Genomic DNA, 23178 nt, shown 5'->3' on the forward strand with positions numbered 1-23178 from the left:
TAGTATATAATGTAATATTCCTTCTAGAACCCAAGTATCTACCTATCCTGTTGCGATGACACTTAGGGCCCTTGGTTATTAATCAGCTTGACCATGATCAACGAATTAGCTAATCAAGGAAAACATTTTATATTTTGGTTTCAAGACTCAAGAACCCTTTTATGATCAGTGCTTGAGTTGGACACCAACAATAACAACGTGTACTTAAGTAAATTATTGGTTTCTCAACATCGTCTACTTACTTAATATTTGACGCCTCTAGATTCTAGAAGTAGCAAGATATTGAAAATATGCTTGATGGAGGGGTTCTCAAAACCCCAATTGGCACCAAGATTGAAGCAGCGACCCGTAAAGAGTTACCAGCCACAGATTGGTCATTGAATTTGGAGATTTGTGATATGATTAACAGTGCTCAAGATGGGTAAGTTGCATTTTATGTTCAGAAAGTGCATCATATCAGGACAGCAATCTGAGGGAAAATAATATAATATGGTTATATAAACTTATCATAAATATAATGATTTTATCTGTTACTGAAAAGTTTTGTAATAGGGGTAATAGTAGAAATGTTTTTCAGACCACAACAAGCGGTTAAAGCAATTAGAGCTCGATTACAACAGAGAGATGGGGTGATTGTAGACAACGTCCTTACTGTAAGTAATCAACTGTAGCTATTGATTAATATTTTTAAATGTTACATATCATGTTAAATCCAACAATGTTTGAAAAATGTTTTGATACAAGTCGATAAAAATAGTCATTGATTTGACGTAACTTGTATAATGAGCAGGTCTTTTGTTATATTTTGGAATTGAAGTAGTTAAGGCCAAATTTATGATCAATCTATTTCCTATGGTTTCATAATATAAAGTAATGTTTATTTATTGCTTTTTAACAAAAATACACTTTAGGTCTCTTTTGCTATACAATTTCGTATACATGGTCTAGGGTTCAACTCAAAATTATATTGAAAACTTGTTGTTGAGTCAGCAGCAAGATACATTCCATGTGCTGAACTATCATAATTATACTATCCTAGCTATTGGACACACTGGTGAAGAACTGTGGAAGAAGATTCCACCTGTTGATAGCTACAAGGGACTTTATGTGCGATCTCATCCGACTAGTTTCACCAAGGGACCCAACACCTCAACATGTTAAAGATAAGGTTTGTTACATTTCTATAACATTTCTATCACATAGTCTTGTGACAACATCTCAAATATCGTTAAGCCTGGATTGTCCTTTTACTGTCACATATTTCAATGATTAATCCGCAAAAATAATTGAAATATGTTTCTTTTTTTCTTTATTATATCTTCTTTATTGCTACATTACAGCAAACATTTGCCGCTAATATTTTATCTTTAATTATTGATTTGAGTCTAGTACATTCTACAATAATTACAACAGTACACAAATTAAGCCATAACAATCGCACTGCACAGTGTACAGTAATTATGTTTCCAGGCTCTGACACTGATAGAACGTTGCTCGGATGCGTTTAAGAGCGACAAAGATTTGTCCGCTGTGGGAGAAGCGTACCAGTACCTGAAGTCTCAGAGCGTACAGTTCCCTCCACAGAACCTCGATGATATGGTGGCTATTCACACTCCTAGAGCGGTGAGTTTGTGCTCCCTGATCACGTGATCGTAAATATTTGCTATATTTACTAATTCCCTCTAATTAGTGAATAAGTAATAATCTTAGCGATTTAAGTCTCTGATGAATGGATTCATGTTTTGTTGCTAGGTTTGTTACTCACTCTTAATTCTGTACAAAAGAAAACTGCTCCCATTAAACTAACGATGTTCACTACAGAGTCAGTCTGGTCCAGAGCCGGCACAAATGGCACAAATGGCACCGGTCCCTACATCAACAGATGCTCCACCAAACTACATCATGGTGACACATACAGTGCCTGCCCAACCCACAGGATATACGCCTCAACCTGCACCCCCTGCCGCCGCCGCCTACATTCCTCAAGCGGCACCACCGGCCCCTTACATTCCTCAACAACCTGCTGCTCAGCAGGGAAACCCTGGGAATCCTGGTTATCATACCTCTGGAATACGTTAGTAGCAGATATAGATACATTGCAATAATGTGACTATGTTACTTTTTTAAGCTCTTACTATAATTACGGTAGCTGTAACATTATTTTCTTAATCACCTGAAACTGCCCAATCTCGCCAACTTCTTCCACGAGTATTATCTATACCTCACTTTGATAACGTTATAAGACACCCTTAAAAACTCAATCAGTTATTGAAATGGACCATTACAACCAGGGCACGATGATTTGCAGCGACTAAACAAGGAGCTGCTGGTAGTAAGAGGTAACGACAGTGTAATGAATGATATCCTAGCAGACCTGACCAGCAACCCCAACCCTAGCGCAGACGAGTTACAGTTACTGCGGGTTAGTGTTGTTGTGTATATTTGGGGTGTTTTAGTTGCTGCTTGAACAGATTGTTGGGATATTATAGTGGCATTAATGACTGGTAAAATACTTTTAGGTTTAGTATTGCTTAATGATAATATCTATAACCATTAACCATCACCGCTCTTTGACTGCATTAACCAAGGTTGTGGTTTCTTGGTTAGTCAGTTAAACTCAACGAACAGTTTCTAGTTGTCTGGAAAGTCAGACTTGTTGGTTGACGCTCAAAGTCACTAATTCTGCTCAATTTCTGTAAGCAGAAGTTTAATTAAAGTAACACCAATTAGATCTAATTATGGTAATTGTGTCTTTATTGAGGTTCCGCCCATCTTTTCGTTCAGCTCTAATTTCGTTAACGGCCACCTGTTTTACGCATCAAAGTTCCTTCAATCATTTATCGTACTTTGAGGTTCTATCAGGTTCTTCCCAGTTCTACTGCACCATGCTAACCCCGCTGATAATCACTCTGATTCTAGTTCCAGCTCTGCAAGATGAACTGAAAATACTGGATACTCCTGATGGTACTATTGGTCCAGCTCCCTGTGCTCTCACCTGCTCTGGTGTAGGGAGATGGAACGATACTGATCCCTACTGTTGGCTGAATTCTGGATATCATACGGCAAAAGTGTACAGACATGTTGACATACGTGACTGTAATTTCGTATCAGCCCCCGTCGTTACAACGACAACAGGAAGCATATCATTTACCGGACTCTGTCCCTCCATAACTGTTTCTTTTGTTAACAGCAAACAGTTCAATGTCTACTCTGTGGAAGATGTGAGAGCCTCTAAAATGTTGAGAGATGAGTGCAGTGTCTATTGGTCAGCTTTTGGTTACAACTGTTAGGACTCTACTCCGACAGGATGAAATATTAGTGTATGAAATATTAGTGTATTGAATCATGTTTTAATTATTTATCTTAAATTAACAGTTTGTTTCTTTGTTGCCTTATTGTCTCAATAATGAAGTTCTAGATCTAAAAAACGAAAGAATGATCCAGCATACTATGAGATATGGACACGTTCATTTGAGTTTGAGGATATTGGTAAATATAAGTGACCCTATTAAAAGGCACAGTGTAGTTGACTTTGTCACACTATGAAATTACTTAAACCCTTGATGGTTAGGATAATCGTCTCATCCTCTAGGCTAACTTTGTCACATAACGATATCTTAATCAGGTGATAAGATATCGCTTAAATACGGCCGGCACGGAAATGGTTACATTGTCACACTATAAACATGTGACGGAGTAAATATGGACCCCTTGCTGCCGTTTTTGACCAAATTTTTGAGTGTCCAGTTGATTGGATGGGTACATATGACCATTACCTACATATTTGACGACTTTTTTCGTTAGATGGTGCATTCAGGTTTACTCTGTCACACATTAAAGAAAATATGTGATGAATGTTTAGGGAACCCTGATAAGCAATGCTTAGTAGTGTAAGTTTATTTGATGGCCTGGAAGTGCTGGGAATTGTTATTATATCATATAGTCGTAAGGAATTAAAACACAGAAGGCACAACCAAGCTTACTTTGTCACATAATCTTGATAATATCTGAACATGTGTGAAATTGAACAAATAATGATATACCAGCTTAAACCCCTTATATTATACGTACTATGGATCAAACAACACTGCTAGTACCATGCACCAGTCACATAAATCATTATCAGGTGGTAATATGTTAACAGTGTCACAATTAAACTACCGCTACATGGTCAAAAATAGGGTAATTTCGTCACAAAAAATTATTATAACTCTGTTAGCTCCTTGCTGGCAAAATAACTAGTTTATCGAAATTTTTTTGATGATAAAGTTACATAGTATTCTAATAGAGGTATAGTTCTTCAAAATAGGGGCAAGACATGTTTACTTTGTCACATCAGTTATTATAAGAGTTAGGTAATCGTCATCAGATTAAAAGATATTTTTCGTAGTTTGGATCGATTAATAATTTAATATACCTGTAATAAATCCTATGCCGTTTTAACACACTATCTTGATACTGTTGGGGCAGGGAAAGTTAATTTTGTCACATTTTCAATGTCTTTGACAAATTAATCTAAATTTTAAAAATTGAGTTCTTATGTTCTGGACAATATTCTTCCAATCGTTTCTGATAGAATGTTGAATTCTAATAGAGTTATAGATCTTCAAAATAGGGGCAAGACATGTTTACTTTGTCACATCAGTTATTATAAGTGTTAGGTAATCGTCATCACATAAACATATATTTTTTGTAGTTTGGATTGATTTATATAGGTAATAAAGCAGCCTATGCTAATTTTTACACACTATCTTGAAATTGTTGGGGCATGAAAAGTTAATTTTGTCACATTTTTAGTGACTTTGACAAATTTAACCTAAAATTGTTAAACTTAAGCTCTGATGTTCTGGACAATATTCTAATAAAGGTATAGAATATAGATCTTCAAAATAGGGGCAAGACATGTTTACTTTGTCACATCAGTTATTATAAGAGTTATTATAAGAGACTATTTCATTCTATAATCATTGTTTTTAATCTATTTACGATTTCGTATAATTTTTTGTGACAATGTAAACATCAACTGATCTTAACTTGCATCAACTACATTGTCATCATATAAAATTTTCCCGCCTTTCAAACCAAAATCAGATATAAATTATTCGCCCAAAATTTTAAATTTCATATATTGTGACAGAATTAACCTCATTTCCCAATAACCAAGTGCCTGTATTAGCTAACTATTCAAAATAACATATTTTAGGGCTATGCTTGGTAGAGCAACCATAAAATAATGAGTTGAAAGGGTTTTTAGGACACCTCACAGTAGAATAGAGGTATGGTATCATGAGTGTGACAAAGTTACCCAAATATTGCCTTGTAACCGTTCGATCCGTGCCCATTAACCAATGTTGTATCATAATTGTTAGATTGACCTAATTTACTATATTTCAGACCAAGGAATGATAATTAGACAACTGCAGTTAACTAAGTCACACAAAATGTGACATTTGAAACATTATAGTGCCTAACAACAATAGATTTTCTTTCTGAGCGGTGCATATGGGAGTATGGGTTACGTGGCTAATGTTCAGAACTTCTGAACGTGCTAGGTTAATAGATGTCAAAATTAAGCCACTATCGTCAAAAACGCTATTATTTTTGTTTACCAATATCCTCAAACTCAAATGAACGTGTCCATATAACCAATGATTTGGATTTGTACCACAGTCCCAAAATAAATAAATAACCACTTACCACATTCTAACAAAGTAACATTTTTCATTGTGTCTGGAATAGATTCCGGAAATAAATTGTTTAAAGGGACTAGCCACGGAAAATATTGCCAAAATACTTAGGCCTACTCATTACTCAACCAAAAAATATCTGCATATTACACATGCCCAGGATTAAACTCTTAAACCTATGTGGGGGAGTAAGTTGGTATCATAGCAGCTGGCTAATCTGTTAAACTTAACACCTAGTTTATAATTGTCTAGAAGGTCCAACTTGTCAGTCGACGCCCAAGGTCATTTAATCCAGTCTAGTGACCTTCAAGACTCGAACAGAATCCTGGCTTGGTCCTGGTCAAAATCTGTCTACGTTAAGATGTTTTGTAGTTTTTATTGATCACCCATCGTACTCTAAGGTCAAGTCCCTGTATGCTTATTGCTTAACCCCAACATGATAGCACTACTGATGTTAGTTCTAGTACCAGTTCTACTAGGTGATATTAAAATACTGGATACTCCTTATGGTGGTGTTGGTCCAGCTCCCTGTGCTCGAGTCTGTGCTGGAGTTGGGAGATGGGATGGATGGGCAGATTCTGGAACCTTTCCGGGGAAGGTGTATACTCATGTACGGATAGCTGACTGTGGTTTTTTAACTGCCCCTGTGGTTACAGGTATTATTAGAAGTGAAGTTATTACTAGAAGTGGAGTTCTTGTGTGCCCCTCAGTATTCGTGCGGGGTGTTTTATCATCACATTTTTCTGCGTATTCGGTGGAAGACACAACGGCTACCAATATGATGTCTGGCGAGTGTGACGTTCTTTGGACAGCAGTTGGTTACGTATGCTAAATTGTCCAGGGACTCAATGCGACATTTGAAAATCAATTCGTATTAAATTTGTTTATTTTTGAATAACTTCAAATAAAAGTGAATTTTTGTTTTTTTTTTCTTGTCTTCATACTTAGGGGGGGAGTGTTATAAAGTTGTTGTACTCTATAAGTGTATATTCACCTACAAGCATAACTGCTTGGCGTGATGAGGTACATCTTTGATTGGTCGAAGGTCTTTCAACAACACAGCATCATCATTTTCATAGTAGTCCCCGGCTTATGACGGGTTCATAGCGGTATTAAACATGTTTTTCTGGGCCCAAACATTCTACGCTCCTACTATGCTATTACTGGTCTCTTGACTAACTCCCAATCATCTGTCCATATGGTATTGTTTCTGGACAAATAGATGGTATACGATGCCCTCAGGCTGATCTCAGCGATCTTCATGCAGGCCTTCTTCTTCTCTTTGTTGTTTACGTTCAGGTGGTTCATAAAGGTTGGGAGGCTATAGTTGTAAATGCCTCGAGCTCCCACTTCTACTGTCTGGAGCTTGCAAGCCCATCCGTTGGCTTCTATCTCTTCTGTCAGCTGCTGATATCTCTTCATCTTTCGCTTCTCTTGATCAGCAAAGTTCTGCTCATTTCCACAAGTCAGCTCCATTAGATAAACCTTCTTTGCTTTATCTGAATAGATCACTACATCAGGTCTTAGTGGTGTAGCTGCAATGTGCTGCGGGAAGTTCCTCTGTCTCTCATCCTCATCAAATATTATCTTCCAGTCGTTGGCATCTGAAAAGAAATATCTTTTGGTCTTATGATGAGTTGGGTCAGCTAAGGTAACCTTCTCGCGCTTATTGCCTGCCTTGTGAAAGACCGACGGTGCCCTCTTCGATTCCTTGGCGATGTCGGAATTAAACTCTTCAATCTGTGATGAAACAGTCTTCATGATTTCACGTAGGACCTGATCATGGCGCCAGTTGAAACGTCCCTGTCTCAGTGCAACCTTGCAGAACGTGAGGATATGATTGAGTGTCCCTTGTTTGCTGCAGAGTTTACAGTTTCCTGAAACGGCTTTATTCCAAAGCTTTAGGTTGCTAGGTGTTGACGCAGTGTCATGGATAGCATTGACATGAAACTTTAACAGTTCCGGACTAAGTTGATAGATCAGGTTATTCCACGTGGTGTCAAATGTCATTGTATTTTCCCATGTGAGAAAGAGGTTTTGCCGCTTTTTGTCAAAAAGTGAACAAATAAGTGTCTCTTCATCAAAGGTCCTCACCATGTTGGTTAGCAGTTTCCTCTCTGATGTGTCCTCATATCTTGTCCCATACCCGAGGCCAGTTGTACCAACTGCAGGTTTTCCAACTAACTCTTGGAAGTAAAGTTGGCGCTGACGGTCTTTCAGCTCTTTGGGATAAGACCACATCTTCTGTGTGTCTGCAATAGCCTTATGGTTAGAGTACACTTTTTTGATGTAGGGGTCACTTGAGTTACAAAGTTGGTGTCCCTTAATAAGTTGGATGACTTTGTACTCAGTGCAGATGTTTTTCAGCTGCAATCCTTTTTGGTCTCTACTCCTGTAGAGGACGGTGGTGGTACAAGGATGCGCAATCCCTAGCCACTTCTTAAGGTATCTGTTACACAGTGCCTCAAGCTCTCTCACAAATGTGATGGGTAGGTTATAAACAGTAAACCCCCATGACATCTTACTAATGATGAGGTGGTTATACACCCACGCCTTCATTGGACCGGTGATTTCATCATTAGACGTTGTTTCCAAAAGGTCCTCTAACTTCTTCTTAATCATGGACCGAATTTCCTTCACCTCAAGATCTACATACATGTACATTCCTAGGAACTTCATTGGTGCTTGGATAATGGACGGCACCTGTTGTTCGCTTAGTACAAACTCTGCATCATAGGTATTGTACTTTCCTCCAGTAGTTTAAGAGAAATGAATAGGTTAAATTGAAAGTTTATACTTTTGAAATAATAAAAAAACAGTTTGTCACGAAAATTCTTAAAATTTCTGGTTGATAGACAAATACGTGAATAACAAAGGACAAAGACTCTATTCTTGTTTCGTGGATTTTCGCAAAGCTTTCGACTCCATCAGTCGTGAAGCTCTTCTGTACAAGCTCTCAACCCTTGGTATAGATGGAAAATTCCTAAAATGTCTAGAACATATGTACAAGAATTCCAAAGCTAAGATCAAGCTGATCGCTAAAATATCAGACTCATTTGATATTCTTGCAGGTACGGAGCAGGGCCACCCAATGAGCCCCGAACTATTCAAAACTTACATCCACGAACTTTCGGAACGACTGAACAGTGTTCAAGACATCTCAAGTCCATTGCTGAATGAAACTATTCTGACCCACCTCTTGTGGGCAGATGATCTTGTCCTCCTCGCACTTTCGAAAGAAAGTCTTCAGGTCATGATCTCTGAACTTGAGTCATTCTGCAGAGAATGGGGGCTCACGGTGAACACCAAGAAAACCGCCATCATGATTTTTAATAAAAGTGGAAGGCAACTCAAAGAGAGTTACGGTTTTCAGTACATGGGAGCAACAATCCCATCAGCGAAAACATATTGCTATTTAGGGATCACCTTCTCACTGTCGGGCAGCTTTAAGACAGCACTAAACCTTCTGCGACAAAAAGCTCTCCGGGCATACTTTGGACTGAAAAGTGAAGTAGACCTTAACAATATATCCAAGGTCGCAGTTCTTAAACTGCTCGACTCCCTGCCAGTTGTATCGTACGGAGTGGAAGTCTGGATCAGCAGTAGCTCAGGAATTAAGGCTTTTGCCAGCACAACTGACAATACGAAGCAATCCCCACTGGCAGGCATTGCAGCTGACCCATTCGAAAGAATGCACCTCGCCATCCTTAAATGGACCCTTGGAGTTGGCAAATCTACATCCAACGCAGCTGTTTGGGGAGACTGCGGAAGAACCCCTATTGTAGTTCGATATGTTAAACAAGTCACCGATTTCCATAATCGCCTTGCAAGACTTGAACTAGAAGACTCACCAGCCCTAGCCAGGCACGCTTTTGCTGAGCAGAAGAAACTTGATTTAGGTTGGTTCAGAGCACTGGAATCAATGCTAATGATACTCGACGAGAACAAACTTGAACATCAACTTTACAACCCATTGTTATGTCAGGAAAGGGCACATAACCGATTTATCAATCTATGGGAAACAGAAAGACAAAGCAATAAGAAGCTTACGTTCTATAATAAAGTTAAAGGTGCTTTCGAGCAGGAGCCGTACCTCACGCTACCGTCGAGAACTGGAAGCAATTTAGTGGCTAGGATCCGAATGAGCGGACATAAGCTAAACGTAGAAACTGGAAGATATGGGAGCAGAACTGGAAGTCAACATCACAGAATTTGTGAATTCTGCAGCGAAAAGTCCATGATGGAGCTCTTTGTTAATCTTCCTTGTGTTGATCCGATAATAGAAGATGAAGAACACTTCCTTAGAACATGTCCCAGGTACCATTCCAGTAGGACTAACATGAAGGAGCCCACAAAGTCATTACTATTTCATGACATGAAGAGCCTCTTTCTACCGGAGCACATAGTGGAATTCACCAAGTTCGTCGCTCAGCTATGCAGAACGCGATTCCCTATAAAGAAGAAACACGAACATTAGTGTCTCAGTACGGGATATCACATTTCCTCCACAGCCCCTTCATTTTCACTTTACACTCATCAAACACCTTAATGGTAACGGATTTTCTATTTGGATTTCGGACTTTGACTTTTAGCTATGCTGATCTGACATTATCTCACTGTAATATAGATCTATTTTTTGTAAACCTTGTAAACCTTGTAAACCTTGTACGGCTAGGCACCTTTTGAACCGAAGACAGATATCTGCGTCCGGCCGGAACTGAATTCAGAGCCTCTAAAATGTTGAGGGACGAGTATAGTATTTACTGGTCAGCTTTTGGTTACAACTGTTAGGACTCTACTCTAGTAATGAGTATTACGGCTCCTTTGGTCAGCTATTTCACCGTAAAGCTTATACCCTTGGGACAGTATTGTCTCTATTGTCTCTATCAGTTTCTAGGTACCTCCTAAAAGGGGAAGCTAAGGGCAGTTTCCTACACGGGCAATCCAAACTCTCATGACAGCTGGTTGAACTTAACATCTAGTTTCTAATTGTCTAGAAAGTCTAACTAATATTTATTACAGTCCTCTTTATGTAAACAGCAGGTTAATTTAAGTTATTAATATTTCTTACTTGAATTTCTGCTGATCTTGTCATTTAGCCCTCATTTCGTTAACGGCCATCTGGTTGACGTTTTAAAGTTTCAGCCATCGTACTCTACGGTCAAGTCCCTGTACGCTTTACTCCAATATTATAGCACTGCTGATGTTGGTTCTAGTTCCACTTCTACAAGGTGATATTAAAATACTGGATATAATATACTCCTAATGGTAATACCGGTCCTGCTCCCTGTGCTCGAACCTACTCTGGGGTTGGGAGATGGAATGGCTTGACTGGATCAATTCTAAGATCTTTCCAGGGAAGGTGTATAAGAAAATAACGATAGCTGACTGTAATTTTGTTACTTCCCCTGTTATTACAGCTACTACTAAAGGACATGTTAATGTTTGCCCCTCTATCTCCGTGCGATTGGTTGGAAGATCGTAGTTTTTTGCCTACTTGGTGGACATGGAGGAAACAACAGTTACCAAAATGGAGAACTGCAAGTGTGACGTTCTTTGGACAGCCGTTGGATACACCTGCTAAACTGTCCAGGGAATCTCTGCGACAATTGGGGATCAATTTGTTTATTTTTGGATATCTTGAAAGTGCAAATTTGTTCATTATTGTCTCCATAGTCTATACTGTAGTTTAAGATAATAGGTTTTGAATAAGCTCAGGGGTTAGCGTTTAAGAATTAAGACTGAAATATAAGCAGGAATATCAATATTATATTTGTCTTAGTTTGAAATGAACGTCAATTGAAACTTGCACTTCTTTTATTATTATATTATAAGTTGGATTATGGTTCACCACTAGTTTTATACAACCTAGCAGACGTGTTACATCATTTACTGGTTGGCGAAAGGATTGGTCAGCTGGTCGGTACAGTAAGAAGACACTGCCTGTATACTCTCAAATAGATTACATACTATGCCGAAATAAATCTAAGTGTCTTTTGACTCAATCAAGAACTTATGCTGGTACTAAAACATTTTCAGATCATAGACTTGTCATTGCTCGCATCAATTTCAGCAACATTCATCTTTGTTTCAAACCTAAACAACGACGTGTTCCTTCTTATAATATATCAGAACTTGTAAGCAACAAAGATATGCAACATAAATATCACTTGGCCCTTGAAGGCAAGTTCTCAAATTTTGCGACCAGCAACGATCCAAATGCCGACCTTCAAAATCTTATGTCTCATATTCGTGATGCTGCCAATGTTTCCATCGGCCCAAAACCTAAAGCTCGCTTGAAACATCACAGCAGTGATGACACTCTCAAAGAGCTTGTTGAAAAGCGTCACAATCTCCGACAGCTACTTAACAATAATCAATCTCTTGATCGAACTACATTGAGGTCATCCATCAACCACCTCACTAATAGTATCCAGAAAAGATTAGTTGAAGTGAGGTCTGCTCAAGCTGATCAGACCTATAGTGATATTACTAACACAAACGATTCAAGGAAAATGTTTGAAGCAGTAAGACATCTTCAGAAAAGTAAACCACCTAATAACTCGATTGGTGTTCATGATGAAAATGGCTGTTTGATTGCATCTGACGACATGAAAGCTTCTGTTGTTAGAGACTATCTCGAAAAACAGCTGACTCGCAATGAGCAACCTCTCGAGCCTTTTGAGGGTCTACCACGTGCTCTCAATGTCCCTTTTACTGGAGTTGAAATACATGCAGCCACCTCTAGCTTGAAAAATGGGAGGGCAAATGGTCCCGATGGAATACCCAACGAGCTAATTAAGTACTCTAATAGTACAGTCCATGAACATTATGCTGGAATCATCAACAGTTGTTTCGAGACACATACTTTCCCCATTTCCATTGGAGAGGCTACTATAACACCCTTACAGAACTCAGAAGCCAAAAAACCTATTGGTCCTCTGAAGAATTTACGTCCACTCACCTTGTCCAATGCAGCCAGAAAAATTCTGTCTATGGCTACTCTTAAAAGGATAGAAGAAAAAGTGAACGCCTTCAATGGTCCATGGCAGTGTGCATATAAACGCGCTCGTTCTTGTGCTGATATTGTTTGGTGTCAGCGAGTTCTACTGTCAGTTGTCCAAAGGAAGAAATGGGAGTATCATCGCATGGGCATTGATATGTCTAGTGCGTTTGACACGATCAAACGCACTACGATTCTTGAACTCCTGAAACTGTGTGGCTGTACTGAGGATGAGCTGAGTATTGTCCGGTTGGTGTTGTCCAACACAAAGCTACGGGTGAAGGTAAATGGAGTTCTTTCAGCTGAGTTTTTAAGTCTCCTTGGAGCTTTCCAAGGTGACTGTCTATCCGGCTGTCTGTTCACCCTTGTCTTGGCTGGTGCATTGAATGAACTTAGATGGACTATAACAATCAGTTTAGATAGGCCGATCCCCCCGATTACTATTGCTGGCCTTCCACTTGACACTGAATATGCTGATGATGTTGACTTCAATGATGAAGAGGAAGACAACTTGAGAGCTATTTTGCCCCAGGCAACAGCTATACTCGAGAAATGGAACCTCTTTGTCAATGAAGACAAAACGGACTTCACTCATGTTTATTTAGCTAGTACGGGTGAAGTCGACAGTGATGGAAAATTAGTGTCGGGGAATGAAGCATGGAGGAAAAGTATCACTCTAGGGTCCGTCTTGTGTAGCAAAGCTGATATTCAGCGTCGCATAAACCTGGGATATGCTGCCTTTAACAATTACAAGAAGGCCTGGAGTGATAAACTGCCCCTAAACAAACGTCTAATACTGTATAATGCTTTAGTCGTATCGGTTCTTATGTACAACTCATCCTGTTGGGCCGTCCCCAAAATATTCCTTGAAAAACTAGATGTTGTTCACCGCAGACATCTTCGCACTATTTTGAATATAAAGTACCCAGGAGTCATCTCCAACAAAAACTTGTATAAACGCTGCAATGCTGAACCATTGTCAGAAAAAGTGGCCCGTAGTCGGTGGAGAATGTTAGGACATGTTTTGCGGGGTCCTATTGACGGACCAGCGTTTTCTTCCCTCATTTTTGCCATCAATACACTGGACTTACCAGGGAGAAGAGGAAGACCCCAAAGCAATCTATTCTCGCTGATTGTGCATGATTTATGTGAAAGAAATCTTTATTTGAATAATATCTTTGACCTGCATTATCTCCGTAATTTGAGTTATGACAAGAGATATTGGCGGAAATTGCAATGAAGTTCTTTATTTTTAGTTTTTGTTTTAGGGAAAGATTAGACTTGGGCGTTGTTTTTTAACTATCCCTTGTTTAGAACTTTGATTTAATAATAATATGGTTCATAGATGTTGACCTAGATCTAAGAAATGAAGAATGATCTAGCATTCTAATTGAAAACCAATGATCTGTTATAAAAAGCGGCGCTAATTCATTGAAATACCTAATGGAAAATAGTTGTGTATTTGTGTCCCATCTGCTGGCCCTATCAATAAGCCAAACTATGACTCCTCCAAGCCCCAGTCTAACCTTATCAGCAAACCCTGGACCCAAACAATCCTGGCTGCTAAACTAATGGGTCAAGCTCAGACTCTCACAATTAGGTGGACAAGCAATAGGTCTATGTTGAATAAATTTACTAGCTTGTGCAACAGCTGGATAATCTTGAAAGTTTTAGTCAGGATAATTTAATCTGTATAGTTCTTTAATTATGTTCCGTAAGTATTGTCGTTGCCATTTCTTTTGTTTTTTGTTGCTAATTTTTTGTGACGAGTATTTAGGCACACCTACCCCTACAAATAAGCCACTCGGAGATTTATCCAACTGTCTAGCCCCTGTACGCTTTATTTCGTAATGATAGAACTACTGCAACTGATGTTGGTTCTAGTACCAGTTCTACTAGGTGATATTAAAATACTGGATACTCCTAACGGTAGTGTCAGTCCTGCTCCTTGTGCTCGAGTCTGTGCTGGAGTTGGGAGATGGGATGAAACTGGCCAATGGGGATGGACAGAACATTGGGACTTTCCAGGGATGGTTTATAAGGAAATATTGATAGCTGACTGTAATTTCGTTAGTGCCCCTGTTCTTTCAGCTACAGCTAGATCTGGAGCAAATGATGATTCGTGTCCTTCAATCGCCGTTCGAAGTATTTACTTGAACTATTTTTTTGCACACTCGGACGCAACGGTTCCCATGATGACCACCAACAAGTGCGACGTGCTTTGGACAGCCGTTGGATACACCTGCTAATCTATCTGGAGCAACGTTCAGAAATCAATTTGTATCAGATTTGTTTGATATTTGAATATAACTTTATAGTGAGAATTCATTTATTTCTTGTATTCATACTGTTATTAGTGTTATGTTGTTTAACAGAATATGTGATGGAATAGGCTCAGGGCTTCGAAACCGTATTAAGCATGTAATCCAAATCAAATAATTATCATCAACCCTTAATGATATATAAAAGAGGTCTAGGTGACAATTAGGAAATTAGCAACGCTGTCACCTATAATTTCCCAAAAGAACTTAACTAAATAAAGAATCAACGAAGCTGCATCTTCCTCCATGGACCATGATGCCCTGTCAAATGTAATATAATTGCTAAAGTAATCTAAATCATAATGCTATAATTATGAATAGATTTCTATCACTAAGGTCACGCTGGATCAATGAAAAGAAATTTTACTAAGGTCTTCCAACTCTCCATTTCTTAGTTACACTATTAACAGCAAACACTAGAATTAATTAATTAATGAATTAATTAATTTAACACTAAATTAAGAGAAGAGGTGTATGCAGGTCCTTCTCCTGGGCCCCTCAGAACATATTGCATGAAAGATGACATTTTTCTTGTTGCGTAATATATGCCCTAACATTTTCCATAGACTACGGCCCACTTGGGCTGACAGGAGTTCAGTGTTCACTGGCATATCTTAGGTGAATAACTTTTTACTGGTTTTTGCAACAGCTGGATAATCTAATCAGGATATGTTAATCATATTTTCACGAACACGTGACCTTAGGTGATATTAAAATAGTGAATAGTGCTAATGGTAGTGTCGGTCCTGCTCCTGTGCTCGGGCCTGTGCTGGAGTTGGGAGATGGGATGATACTGGCGAATGGAGATGGGTAGATTCTGGAACCTTTCCGGGGAAGGCGTTAAAGATTACAAATGTAGCTGACTGTAATTTCGTGAGTGCCCCTATTATTACAGCTACTGCTAGATCTTGAGCATATAATGATTTGTGTCCTTCAATCGCCGTTCGAAGCCTTTTCTCCAGAAAGTTTTTTGCATACTCGGTGGAAGACACAACCGCTACCAAGATGTGGACAAGCAAGTGTGACGTTTACTGGACAGCCTTTGGTTACACCTGCTAAACTATCCGGAGAAACGGTCGGAAATTAATTTGTATCATATTTGTTTGAATACCTTTATATAGCGAGAATTCGTTTATTTCTTGTATTCTTATTGTAGTTTGAGAAGATAGGTGATTGAACAGGCTCAGGGTTTTAAAACCTTATTTAGAATTAAATCTCTTATCCTTTTAACAAAATATCATACAATCAACAGGTTAGGGAAAATCTTTAATCAAAAACCATATTATGTAGGGTTGACTGTTTCCAAAATTAAAACTCTATATGGTTTGTATTCTGGGTATTAAAAAAAAAAAAAAAAAAAAAAAAAAAAATTATCTTTATCCCGGTTGTTGCGACAAGTAAAAATGCTCTTATTAGGGAAAGGAGATTACTCGACGTTTCAATGTAACTACATCGTATTCATGATCTAAAAACAAGTGTTAAAAATTCAAAACGTAAAAAACGTATATCTGAGGTAAAATTTGTGTACATTAATTTATTTTTAATCAATCAACTTTTATCCAAAAATTCGATACAAAAAAGTCATAACAAAATTCATAACAAAATTAGTTTTATACGACGACAAACTTTTATAGTAAATACTGTACATTCCTAAAACTACTACTAAATATACTACACATGATACAGAAGCATGGAGTGCTACAACGGTGAACAGGTGCATGATGTGAAGTGTGTAGGTATGTATCTAGTGTGGAGTGAAAATGGCGGGAATCGTACTGACCAATGAGAAGTGTGAAACGTGGGAGCCTAATATGGTTTGATTGATGTTATAAGGGTTAGTGTGTTGAATAGGAGGCGGAAGTGTGCGTGTGTGAGATGTGGTCCCTGTACTCAGAAAGTAAACAAAACCTATAAATATCACTAAATATCACTACATATAATATGGTTTGTTAAATTATTCTTATCAGTATAACGATCTGATTATCACTCTCAAATGTTGAGATGACTCTTATTTTAGTTGAGCTGTTTTCTGACTTCTTTGCCTTGTTTTTGTCAAAGTTAGGCAGAATTAGTCTACAATTCAATCTAAAGTAAATCATCATCGACCCTTACAGTAATTTAAACTTCACTGTGTACTCCGTACAAGACGTAACACCCCCTAAAATGTTAACAACGGGCGCAAGAGTTGTATTCAGTACCTTAGCAGGTGAATTGTGGATTATTTTACTGACACAACAGCTGGATAATCATGGCATGTTAAGTGAAGGTATGTTAATCATACATATTTTGAAGAATATAACTTACTTTAATGGTGTTTCCTAAGTTTTCTCGTTGTTTTTTTCTTATGTTTCCCTCTTGTTAATTTGCTGGGACGTGTATTCAGACCCCTACAAATAAACTCGAAGATTCTTCTAGGAGTCACGTCCCTGTACGCTCTACTGCACCATGCTAACCCCGCTAATAATCACTGATCACTCTGATTCTAGTTCCAGCTCTGCAAGATGAACTGAAAATACTGGATACTCCTGATGGTACTATTGGTCCAGCTCCCTGTGCTCTCACCTGCTCTATTGTAGGGAGATGGGACGAAATCGGAGACTTTAATTGGAGAACGTCATTAACAAATCCAGGGAAAGTGATAAAGTATCTCAACATTTATGACTGTTCACTGTGGTGAGTGTGGGTTTGCTTCAGCACCTGTTGCTATAGTGACAACTAAAGGATATTTTTCAGTGTGTTCCACGGTCAGTGTGTTTTATGTAAGCAGTTCTGAGGTTAACATCTACACCGTGGAAGACAGTACAGCCGACAAGTTGAAGGAGGACAAGTGCAGTGTCTACTGGTCAGCTTTTGGTTATACTTGTTGAGGACACACTCCTTAGATTCCCTTTGTCATGTGTTTTTGCCTTCTTGAGTGGGTCGATCATTTCCTCCTTAGTTATCAATCATTATTACCTTGTGAACTTAGAATCAATTTAAAAAATTTAACAATTTCATATTTTGTTTATTTCTTGTCCGAAAGTTTAATTTGGTGATGCTACGTCATGTATAATTTAGTAAAACTAATTAACAGCGGTCTACGCAATGCTTTAAAAGAGACCCCTCCTCCTCTATCTTCGTATTCCTGTCCGTTTCTTAATATCTAATTTCCTGAACGAAAAATTGTGAGATAACGAAAACAGTGAATATTCGTAACTCAATCTTGATTTGAACGATACAGGATCGGTACCCTGGTTGCTGATAAGGTTCTATTTAGGTCGTGCATGTACACAAATGGGACGTTTTTTAAACGGTTTAATTAAGTTTGAATATATATCAGACAGTAGGATTACTAAACACTCAACTAGGTGGTTTTTGTTGGGGTATATAAGACATAGTTTATATAATATCAGGTTCGAGCTCATTCCTGATACTCTTTAGTGGCAGATTCTGGTTATTTTAACCACAAATACGTGTTTTTTAAATTGTTTAAATTCCAGCTCTGTGCTGCGATTGTATGTGTCAGTATCCAGTTTTTAAATATACGTATCAACACTCTCTGTAATCACGTACAACATGTAACGATGTAACATGAATACAGCTATGTACAATATAATACTGCCCTGATCCGATGAAGCTTTAGAGTAGTTCGTTCATCTTAGCTCCTTGATTTCAGGATTTACACAGGACCCTGTATTTATCTTAGCTCCTTAATTTCAGGATTTACAAAAGACCCTGTATTTATCCTAGCTCCTTAATTTCAGGATTTACAAAAGACCCTGTATTTAACCTAGCTCCTTAATTTCAGGATTTACAAAAGACCCTGTATTTATCCTAGCTCCTTAATTTCAGGATTTACAAAAGACCCTGTATTTATCCTAGCTCCTTAATTTCAGGATTTACACAAGACCCTGTATTTATCCTAGCTCCTTAATTTCAGGATTTACACAGGACCCTGTATTTATCTTAGCTCCTTAATTTCAGGATTTACAAAAGACCCTGTATTTATCTTAGCTCCTTAATTTCAGGATTTACAAAAGACCCTGTATTTATCCTAGCTCCTTAATTTCAGGATTTACAAAAGACCCTGTATTTATCTTAGCTCCTTAATTTCAGGATTTACACAGGACCCTGTATTTATCTTAGCTCCTTAATTTTAGGATTTACAAAAGACCCTGTATTTATCTTAGCTCCTTAATTTCAGGATTTACAAAAGACCCTGTATTTATCCTAGCTCCTTAATTTCAGGATTTACAAAAGACCCTGTATTTATCTTAGCTCCTTAATTTCAGGATTTACACAAGACCCTGTATTTATCCTAGCTCCTTAATTTCAGGATTTACACAGGACCCTGTATTTATCTTAGCTCCTTAATTTCAGGATTTACAAAAGACCCTGTATTTATCTTAGCTCCTTAATTTCAGGATTTACAAAAGACCCTGTATTTATCCTAGCTCCTTAATTTCAGGATTTACAAAAGACCCTGTATTTATCTTAGCTCCTTAATTTCAGGATTTACACAGGACCCTGTATTTATCTTAGCTCCTTAATTTCAGGATTTACAAAAGACCCTGTATTTATCTTAGCTCCTTAATTTCAGGATTTACAAAAGACCCTGTATTTATCCTAGCTCCTTAATTTCAGGATTTACAAAAGACCCTGTATTTATCCTAGCTCTTTAATTTCAGGATTTACAAAAGACCCTGTATTTATCCTAGCTCTTTAATTTCAGGATTTACAAAAGACCCTGTATTTATCCTAGCTCCTCAATTTCAGGATTTACAAAAGACCCTGTTTTTATCCTAGCTCCTTAATTTCAGGATTTACAAAAGACCCTGTATTTATCCTAGCTCCTCAATTTCAGGATTTACACAGGACCTGCAAGGAGATGCACACTAGGATGGTAGAACTGTTATCTCAAGTGGAAGAGGAGGGTTTGGTTTGTCAACTTCTGGATCTCATTGACAAACTCAACAACTCTTTTATTAGGTTCCGTTAACATTTCATTGACAAACTCAACAACTCTTTTATTAGGGTCCGTTTACATTTCATTGACAAACTCAACAACTTTTTTATTAGGTTCCGTTAACATTTCGTTGTTGATTTTTAGTGTTGCTGCAGAGCGTAAACATTGTTTTTGCATAAATCATGATATTATAACCTAGAATAAATGATCTTGTTGCTGAAAACAAAGATCCATCTTGACTTGTCCTAGTTTTGGCTAAGTTTGCCATCTTCACACTCCCTTATCCTGCAGGTATGATCGTTACGAGCGCAACGTGACAATGGCAGCTCCCGCCGCTGTAACCGGTGGTCCAGCCCCACTCCCACAACCCGCAACTCAACCTGCTACACAACCACAACCTGCACCTGCAGCACAACAGCAGGACCAAGAACCCGCAGGAAACATCTACGCAGCGCCCGAACCCCAGCGTAGATCTGATATCGAGGAGTTGCTGTCATTAAGTGTACCCACCCCCACAACTCAGTCGACAAGTAAGGGAGGGGATTTATTCAAATTATTCTTTATACAGTAGTTATTCGCTGACTTATTGATATACTATGCTTATCTTTTGTTGTGGTGTAACTCAAAAAGTGTTGAAATGGTGGAGGATAACATTGAATAACGCAATAAACCAATCCATACTGTTGATTATGTGTAAATTAAATGTTACAGATCCATTCCAAGAGTTTGTAAATGCTCCAGTTTCTCGCCTACCCCCGGTTAGCGGCCAAGAGGACGATGAAAATATCTACACCACAGCTCCCGCTAAAATACCAGCCAAGCCAACTGAAACGGTATGTTCCGTCCAATCGCGTAATTTTAACGTTCATGAAAATTTAAATTCTTCGCTCTTTAAAAAAAATGTTTGATGCTATCTAGCTATAGACTATAGTAGTGTATAGAATAGTTTGCGTCTCGAGGGATATAATTTAGCAAATTCTCAAGTATGACTGCATCTAATTCAATTTTAAACACATATGGTATGGGAGTGTAACAGTTATGTTTCTTTCTTCAATGACACTGCAGGAATTTGCGAGTGTTTATGAGTATCATGATAGGAATATTCGTAGCGCTCCCTTGAATCCTTTCCAAGTGAGTCTTCAGTGGATTAAATGAGATGCTTCATGAATTGACGTGGTCTGTTTTCAGATAAAAGGAATGATTTTTCTTGATTAATGTCTGATTTGCTGACCAATCGCTGGTGAATGTTATCACTGATTATTGCTGTGTTTTACTGCAGTGGTTTAATGTTTTGAGGCATGATTTGGAGATTCAGCCTCATCTTTTTTTGTCATGTGATAAGACCCCCTTTGGCCTACATTATTGTCCTTCTTGGCAGAATTCATAAACCTGAGTTTTAACACCTAATCAGATCTGAAGCTGATAAAAACAGTTTTCGGGTAACTGGGTTGATCTTGGCATATTAACACTTAACGTTGGTAATACGTCACTAATATATGATTGTTGGATCCAGGTTTGAAATTTGAATTAAATGTATGAGTAGAATAATGTAAACATGTAACTGGCACCGCCACCGATTGTATCGGGAAGTCAAGAACCTTTTTGTAGCGCGCATGAAAATTATTATCAAGCTAATGGCGCTGAGCACGTGGATTCTTTTATTTTATAAATATAATTTCGTTCATTTAATTGCATTTACTGTACTGTATAGTATATATTATACTATATATACTCGATATATATATAGTATATATATATATATATATACTATATATATATATCGAGTTGTTTTTCTTTTGGATTTAATTAGTTGATTTATAAATGTTATAGCTCTGGACTCTCTTTATTTGATAATGCCTTTTAGAAATCTAAATTTGGATTTATTATTGAAAATGTGTTCAGGAAGATATACACGTTTCACTGGAGAGCAACATGGCTAATCTCAGTGCGTCAGGGAATAACGCAAATGACGAGTTTGATATGTTCGCTCAGTCTAGAAGTTCAACGCTATCCGATCGAGCTCAAGCGTAAGTTTCAATAATTATCTCAATTCCCTAAGGGAATCTGAGACATGTTAACATGTAGACTGAAGATATAAAAGTAATGTTTTCATGATACTATGTTCTTGTGTTTTAACTTTAGATTAACAAACCTTGGATTCCTAACTCTGTTCTAACTACAGTTAAGAATTCTTCAGATTTGGTGACCCCTCAAATTCACGCTACTCAGCTCCTTCGTAACTTTAATTTAGATGTAATTAGTAATACCCGGATGGGAACATTATTCATGAGTTGCATTGTTGTGATGTTTGTTTAATTCAGAATAATATCTGTAATTTTCCAGCTCCGGAAGTGAAGTGGCGTATGAGGCTGCTCACGACGTGCCTCAAGAGGGGTCCCTAGCAGGGGCTGTACATTCAAGGTAACAATTGTTTGATATCCTTTAAATTTGATGTTTACTTTACATTGATATTACCTAATTCAGAAAATAAGGCATAGAAATGATTTCACTCTCAATATAATAATATAACATGTGGATTGTGTGAACAAAGAACAACATGTATATAAGGATTAAAATGGACACAATTTAACTTAGAATCTAACCGTAGGGCCTTGAGACCCAAGCTCTACCCGCATCTGTAAGGATGGTTTTTTTAAATGCTGTTTGAGTTGAATTCCAGAATTTTAGTTCATCTCAAAAATTGGTTTTTTTCTCAGCTTACCTTGAGCAATGAGCATGTTTGAAAGCCCAGGATTATCCTACAACATTCTTAAGTTTATTTTCTAATTTTTATAACAATCATCCAAATCTTTCAACCCCCACAATTCATTTATTAACAAAATTACAAATTGAACAATCCCGGCAACTATTTTGTATTTCAATCTCTTGAATAAGTTTATTTCAGTATAAATGAACCTACGGACGGGTAATTGTATAGAAAATAGCTGTAAGAAGTTAAATCTCGTTGTTGAATGTTTTGTGAAAGACAATCGAGAAATCGCAATATGTCACAATTCTCTGAGTGACGAATCTGCTTTTCTGTTATTGTTACAATTCCTCTCCTTTGCATAGTGTACCTTCATTTATGTTACAATCTTATCTTTCATGTATATTCATTATTTATGGCTGTTAATAATAAGTGGTCTTACTTACTTAATTCTGAGTTTGCTATGCTGAATGAAAGCATATAATAATGTTTTCAACCCTGCACTCTTTTTGACA

General features: G+C 37.8%; 2 protein-coding genes across 5 annotated transcripts in view; both read left to right on the forward strand.

Annotated features, from left to right (window-relative positions):
* Positions 1-23178, forward strand: part of LOC134816912 (mucin-2-like) — a 765431-nt gene that overhangs the window by 506161 nt on the left and 236092 nt on the right. The window lies entirely within an intron of this gene.
* Positions 261-23178, forward strand: part of LOC134816223 (TOM1-like protein 2) — a 31856-nt gene continuing 8938 nt past the window's right edge. The window contains exons 1-13 of one of the 4 annotated variants that reach the window (XM_063824962.1): positions 261-421; positions 578-653; positions 1040-1168; positions 1471-1623; positions 1822-2074; positions 2292-2422; positions 19855-19979; positions 20248-20486; positions 20668-20789; positions 21022-21087; positions 21859-21983; positions 22300-22377; positions 22862-22882. In XM_063824962.1, the coding sequence (XP_063681032.1) occupies positions 291-421; positions 578-653; positions 1040-1168; positions 1471-1623; positions 1822-2074; positions 2292-2422; positions 19855-19979; positions 20248-20486; positions 20668-20789; positions 21022-21087; positions 21859-21983; positions 22300-22377; positions 22862-22882 (1649 nt within the window). In that variant the 5' untranslated portion in view covers positions 261-290. The remainder of the gene's footprint in view (positions 422-577; positions 654-1039; positions 1169-1470; positions 1624-1821; positions 2075-2291; positions 2423-19854; positions 19980-20247; positions 20487-20667; positions 20790-21021; positions 21088-21858; positions 21984-22299; positions 22378-22861; positions 22883-23178) is intronic. The other 3 variants (XM_063824963.1, XM_063824964.1, XM_063824965.1) reach the window with 3 other exon arrangements.

Source organism: Bolinopsis microptera, chromosome 6 (assembly GCF_026151205.1).
Source record: "Bolinopsis microptera isolate Bmic1 chromosome 6, MBARI_Bmic_1.0, whole genome shotgun sequence".
Taxonomy (NCBI): Eukaryota; Metazoa; Ctenophora; class Tentaculata; order Lobata; family Bolinopsidae; genus Bolinopsis; species Bolinopsis microptera.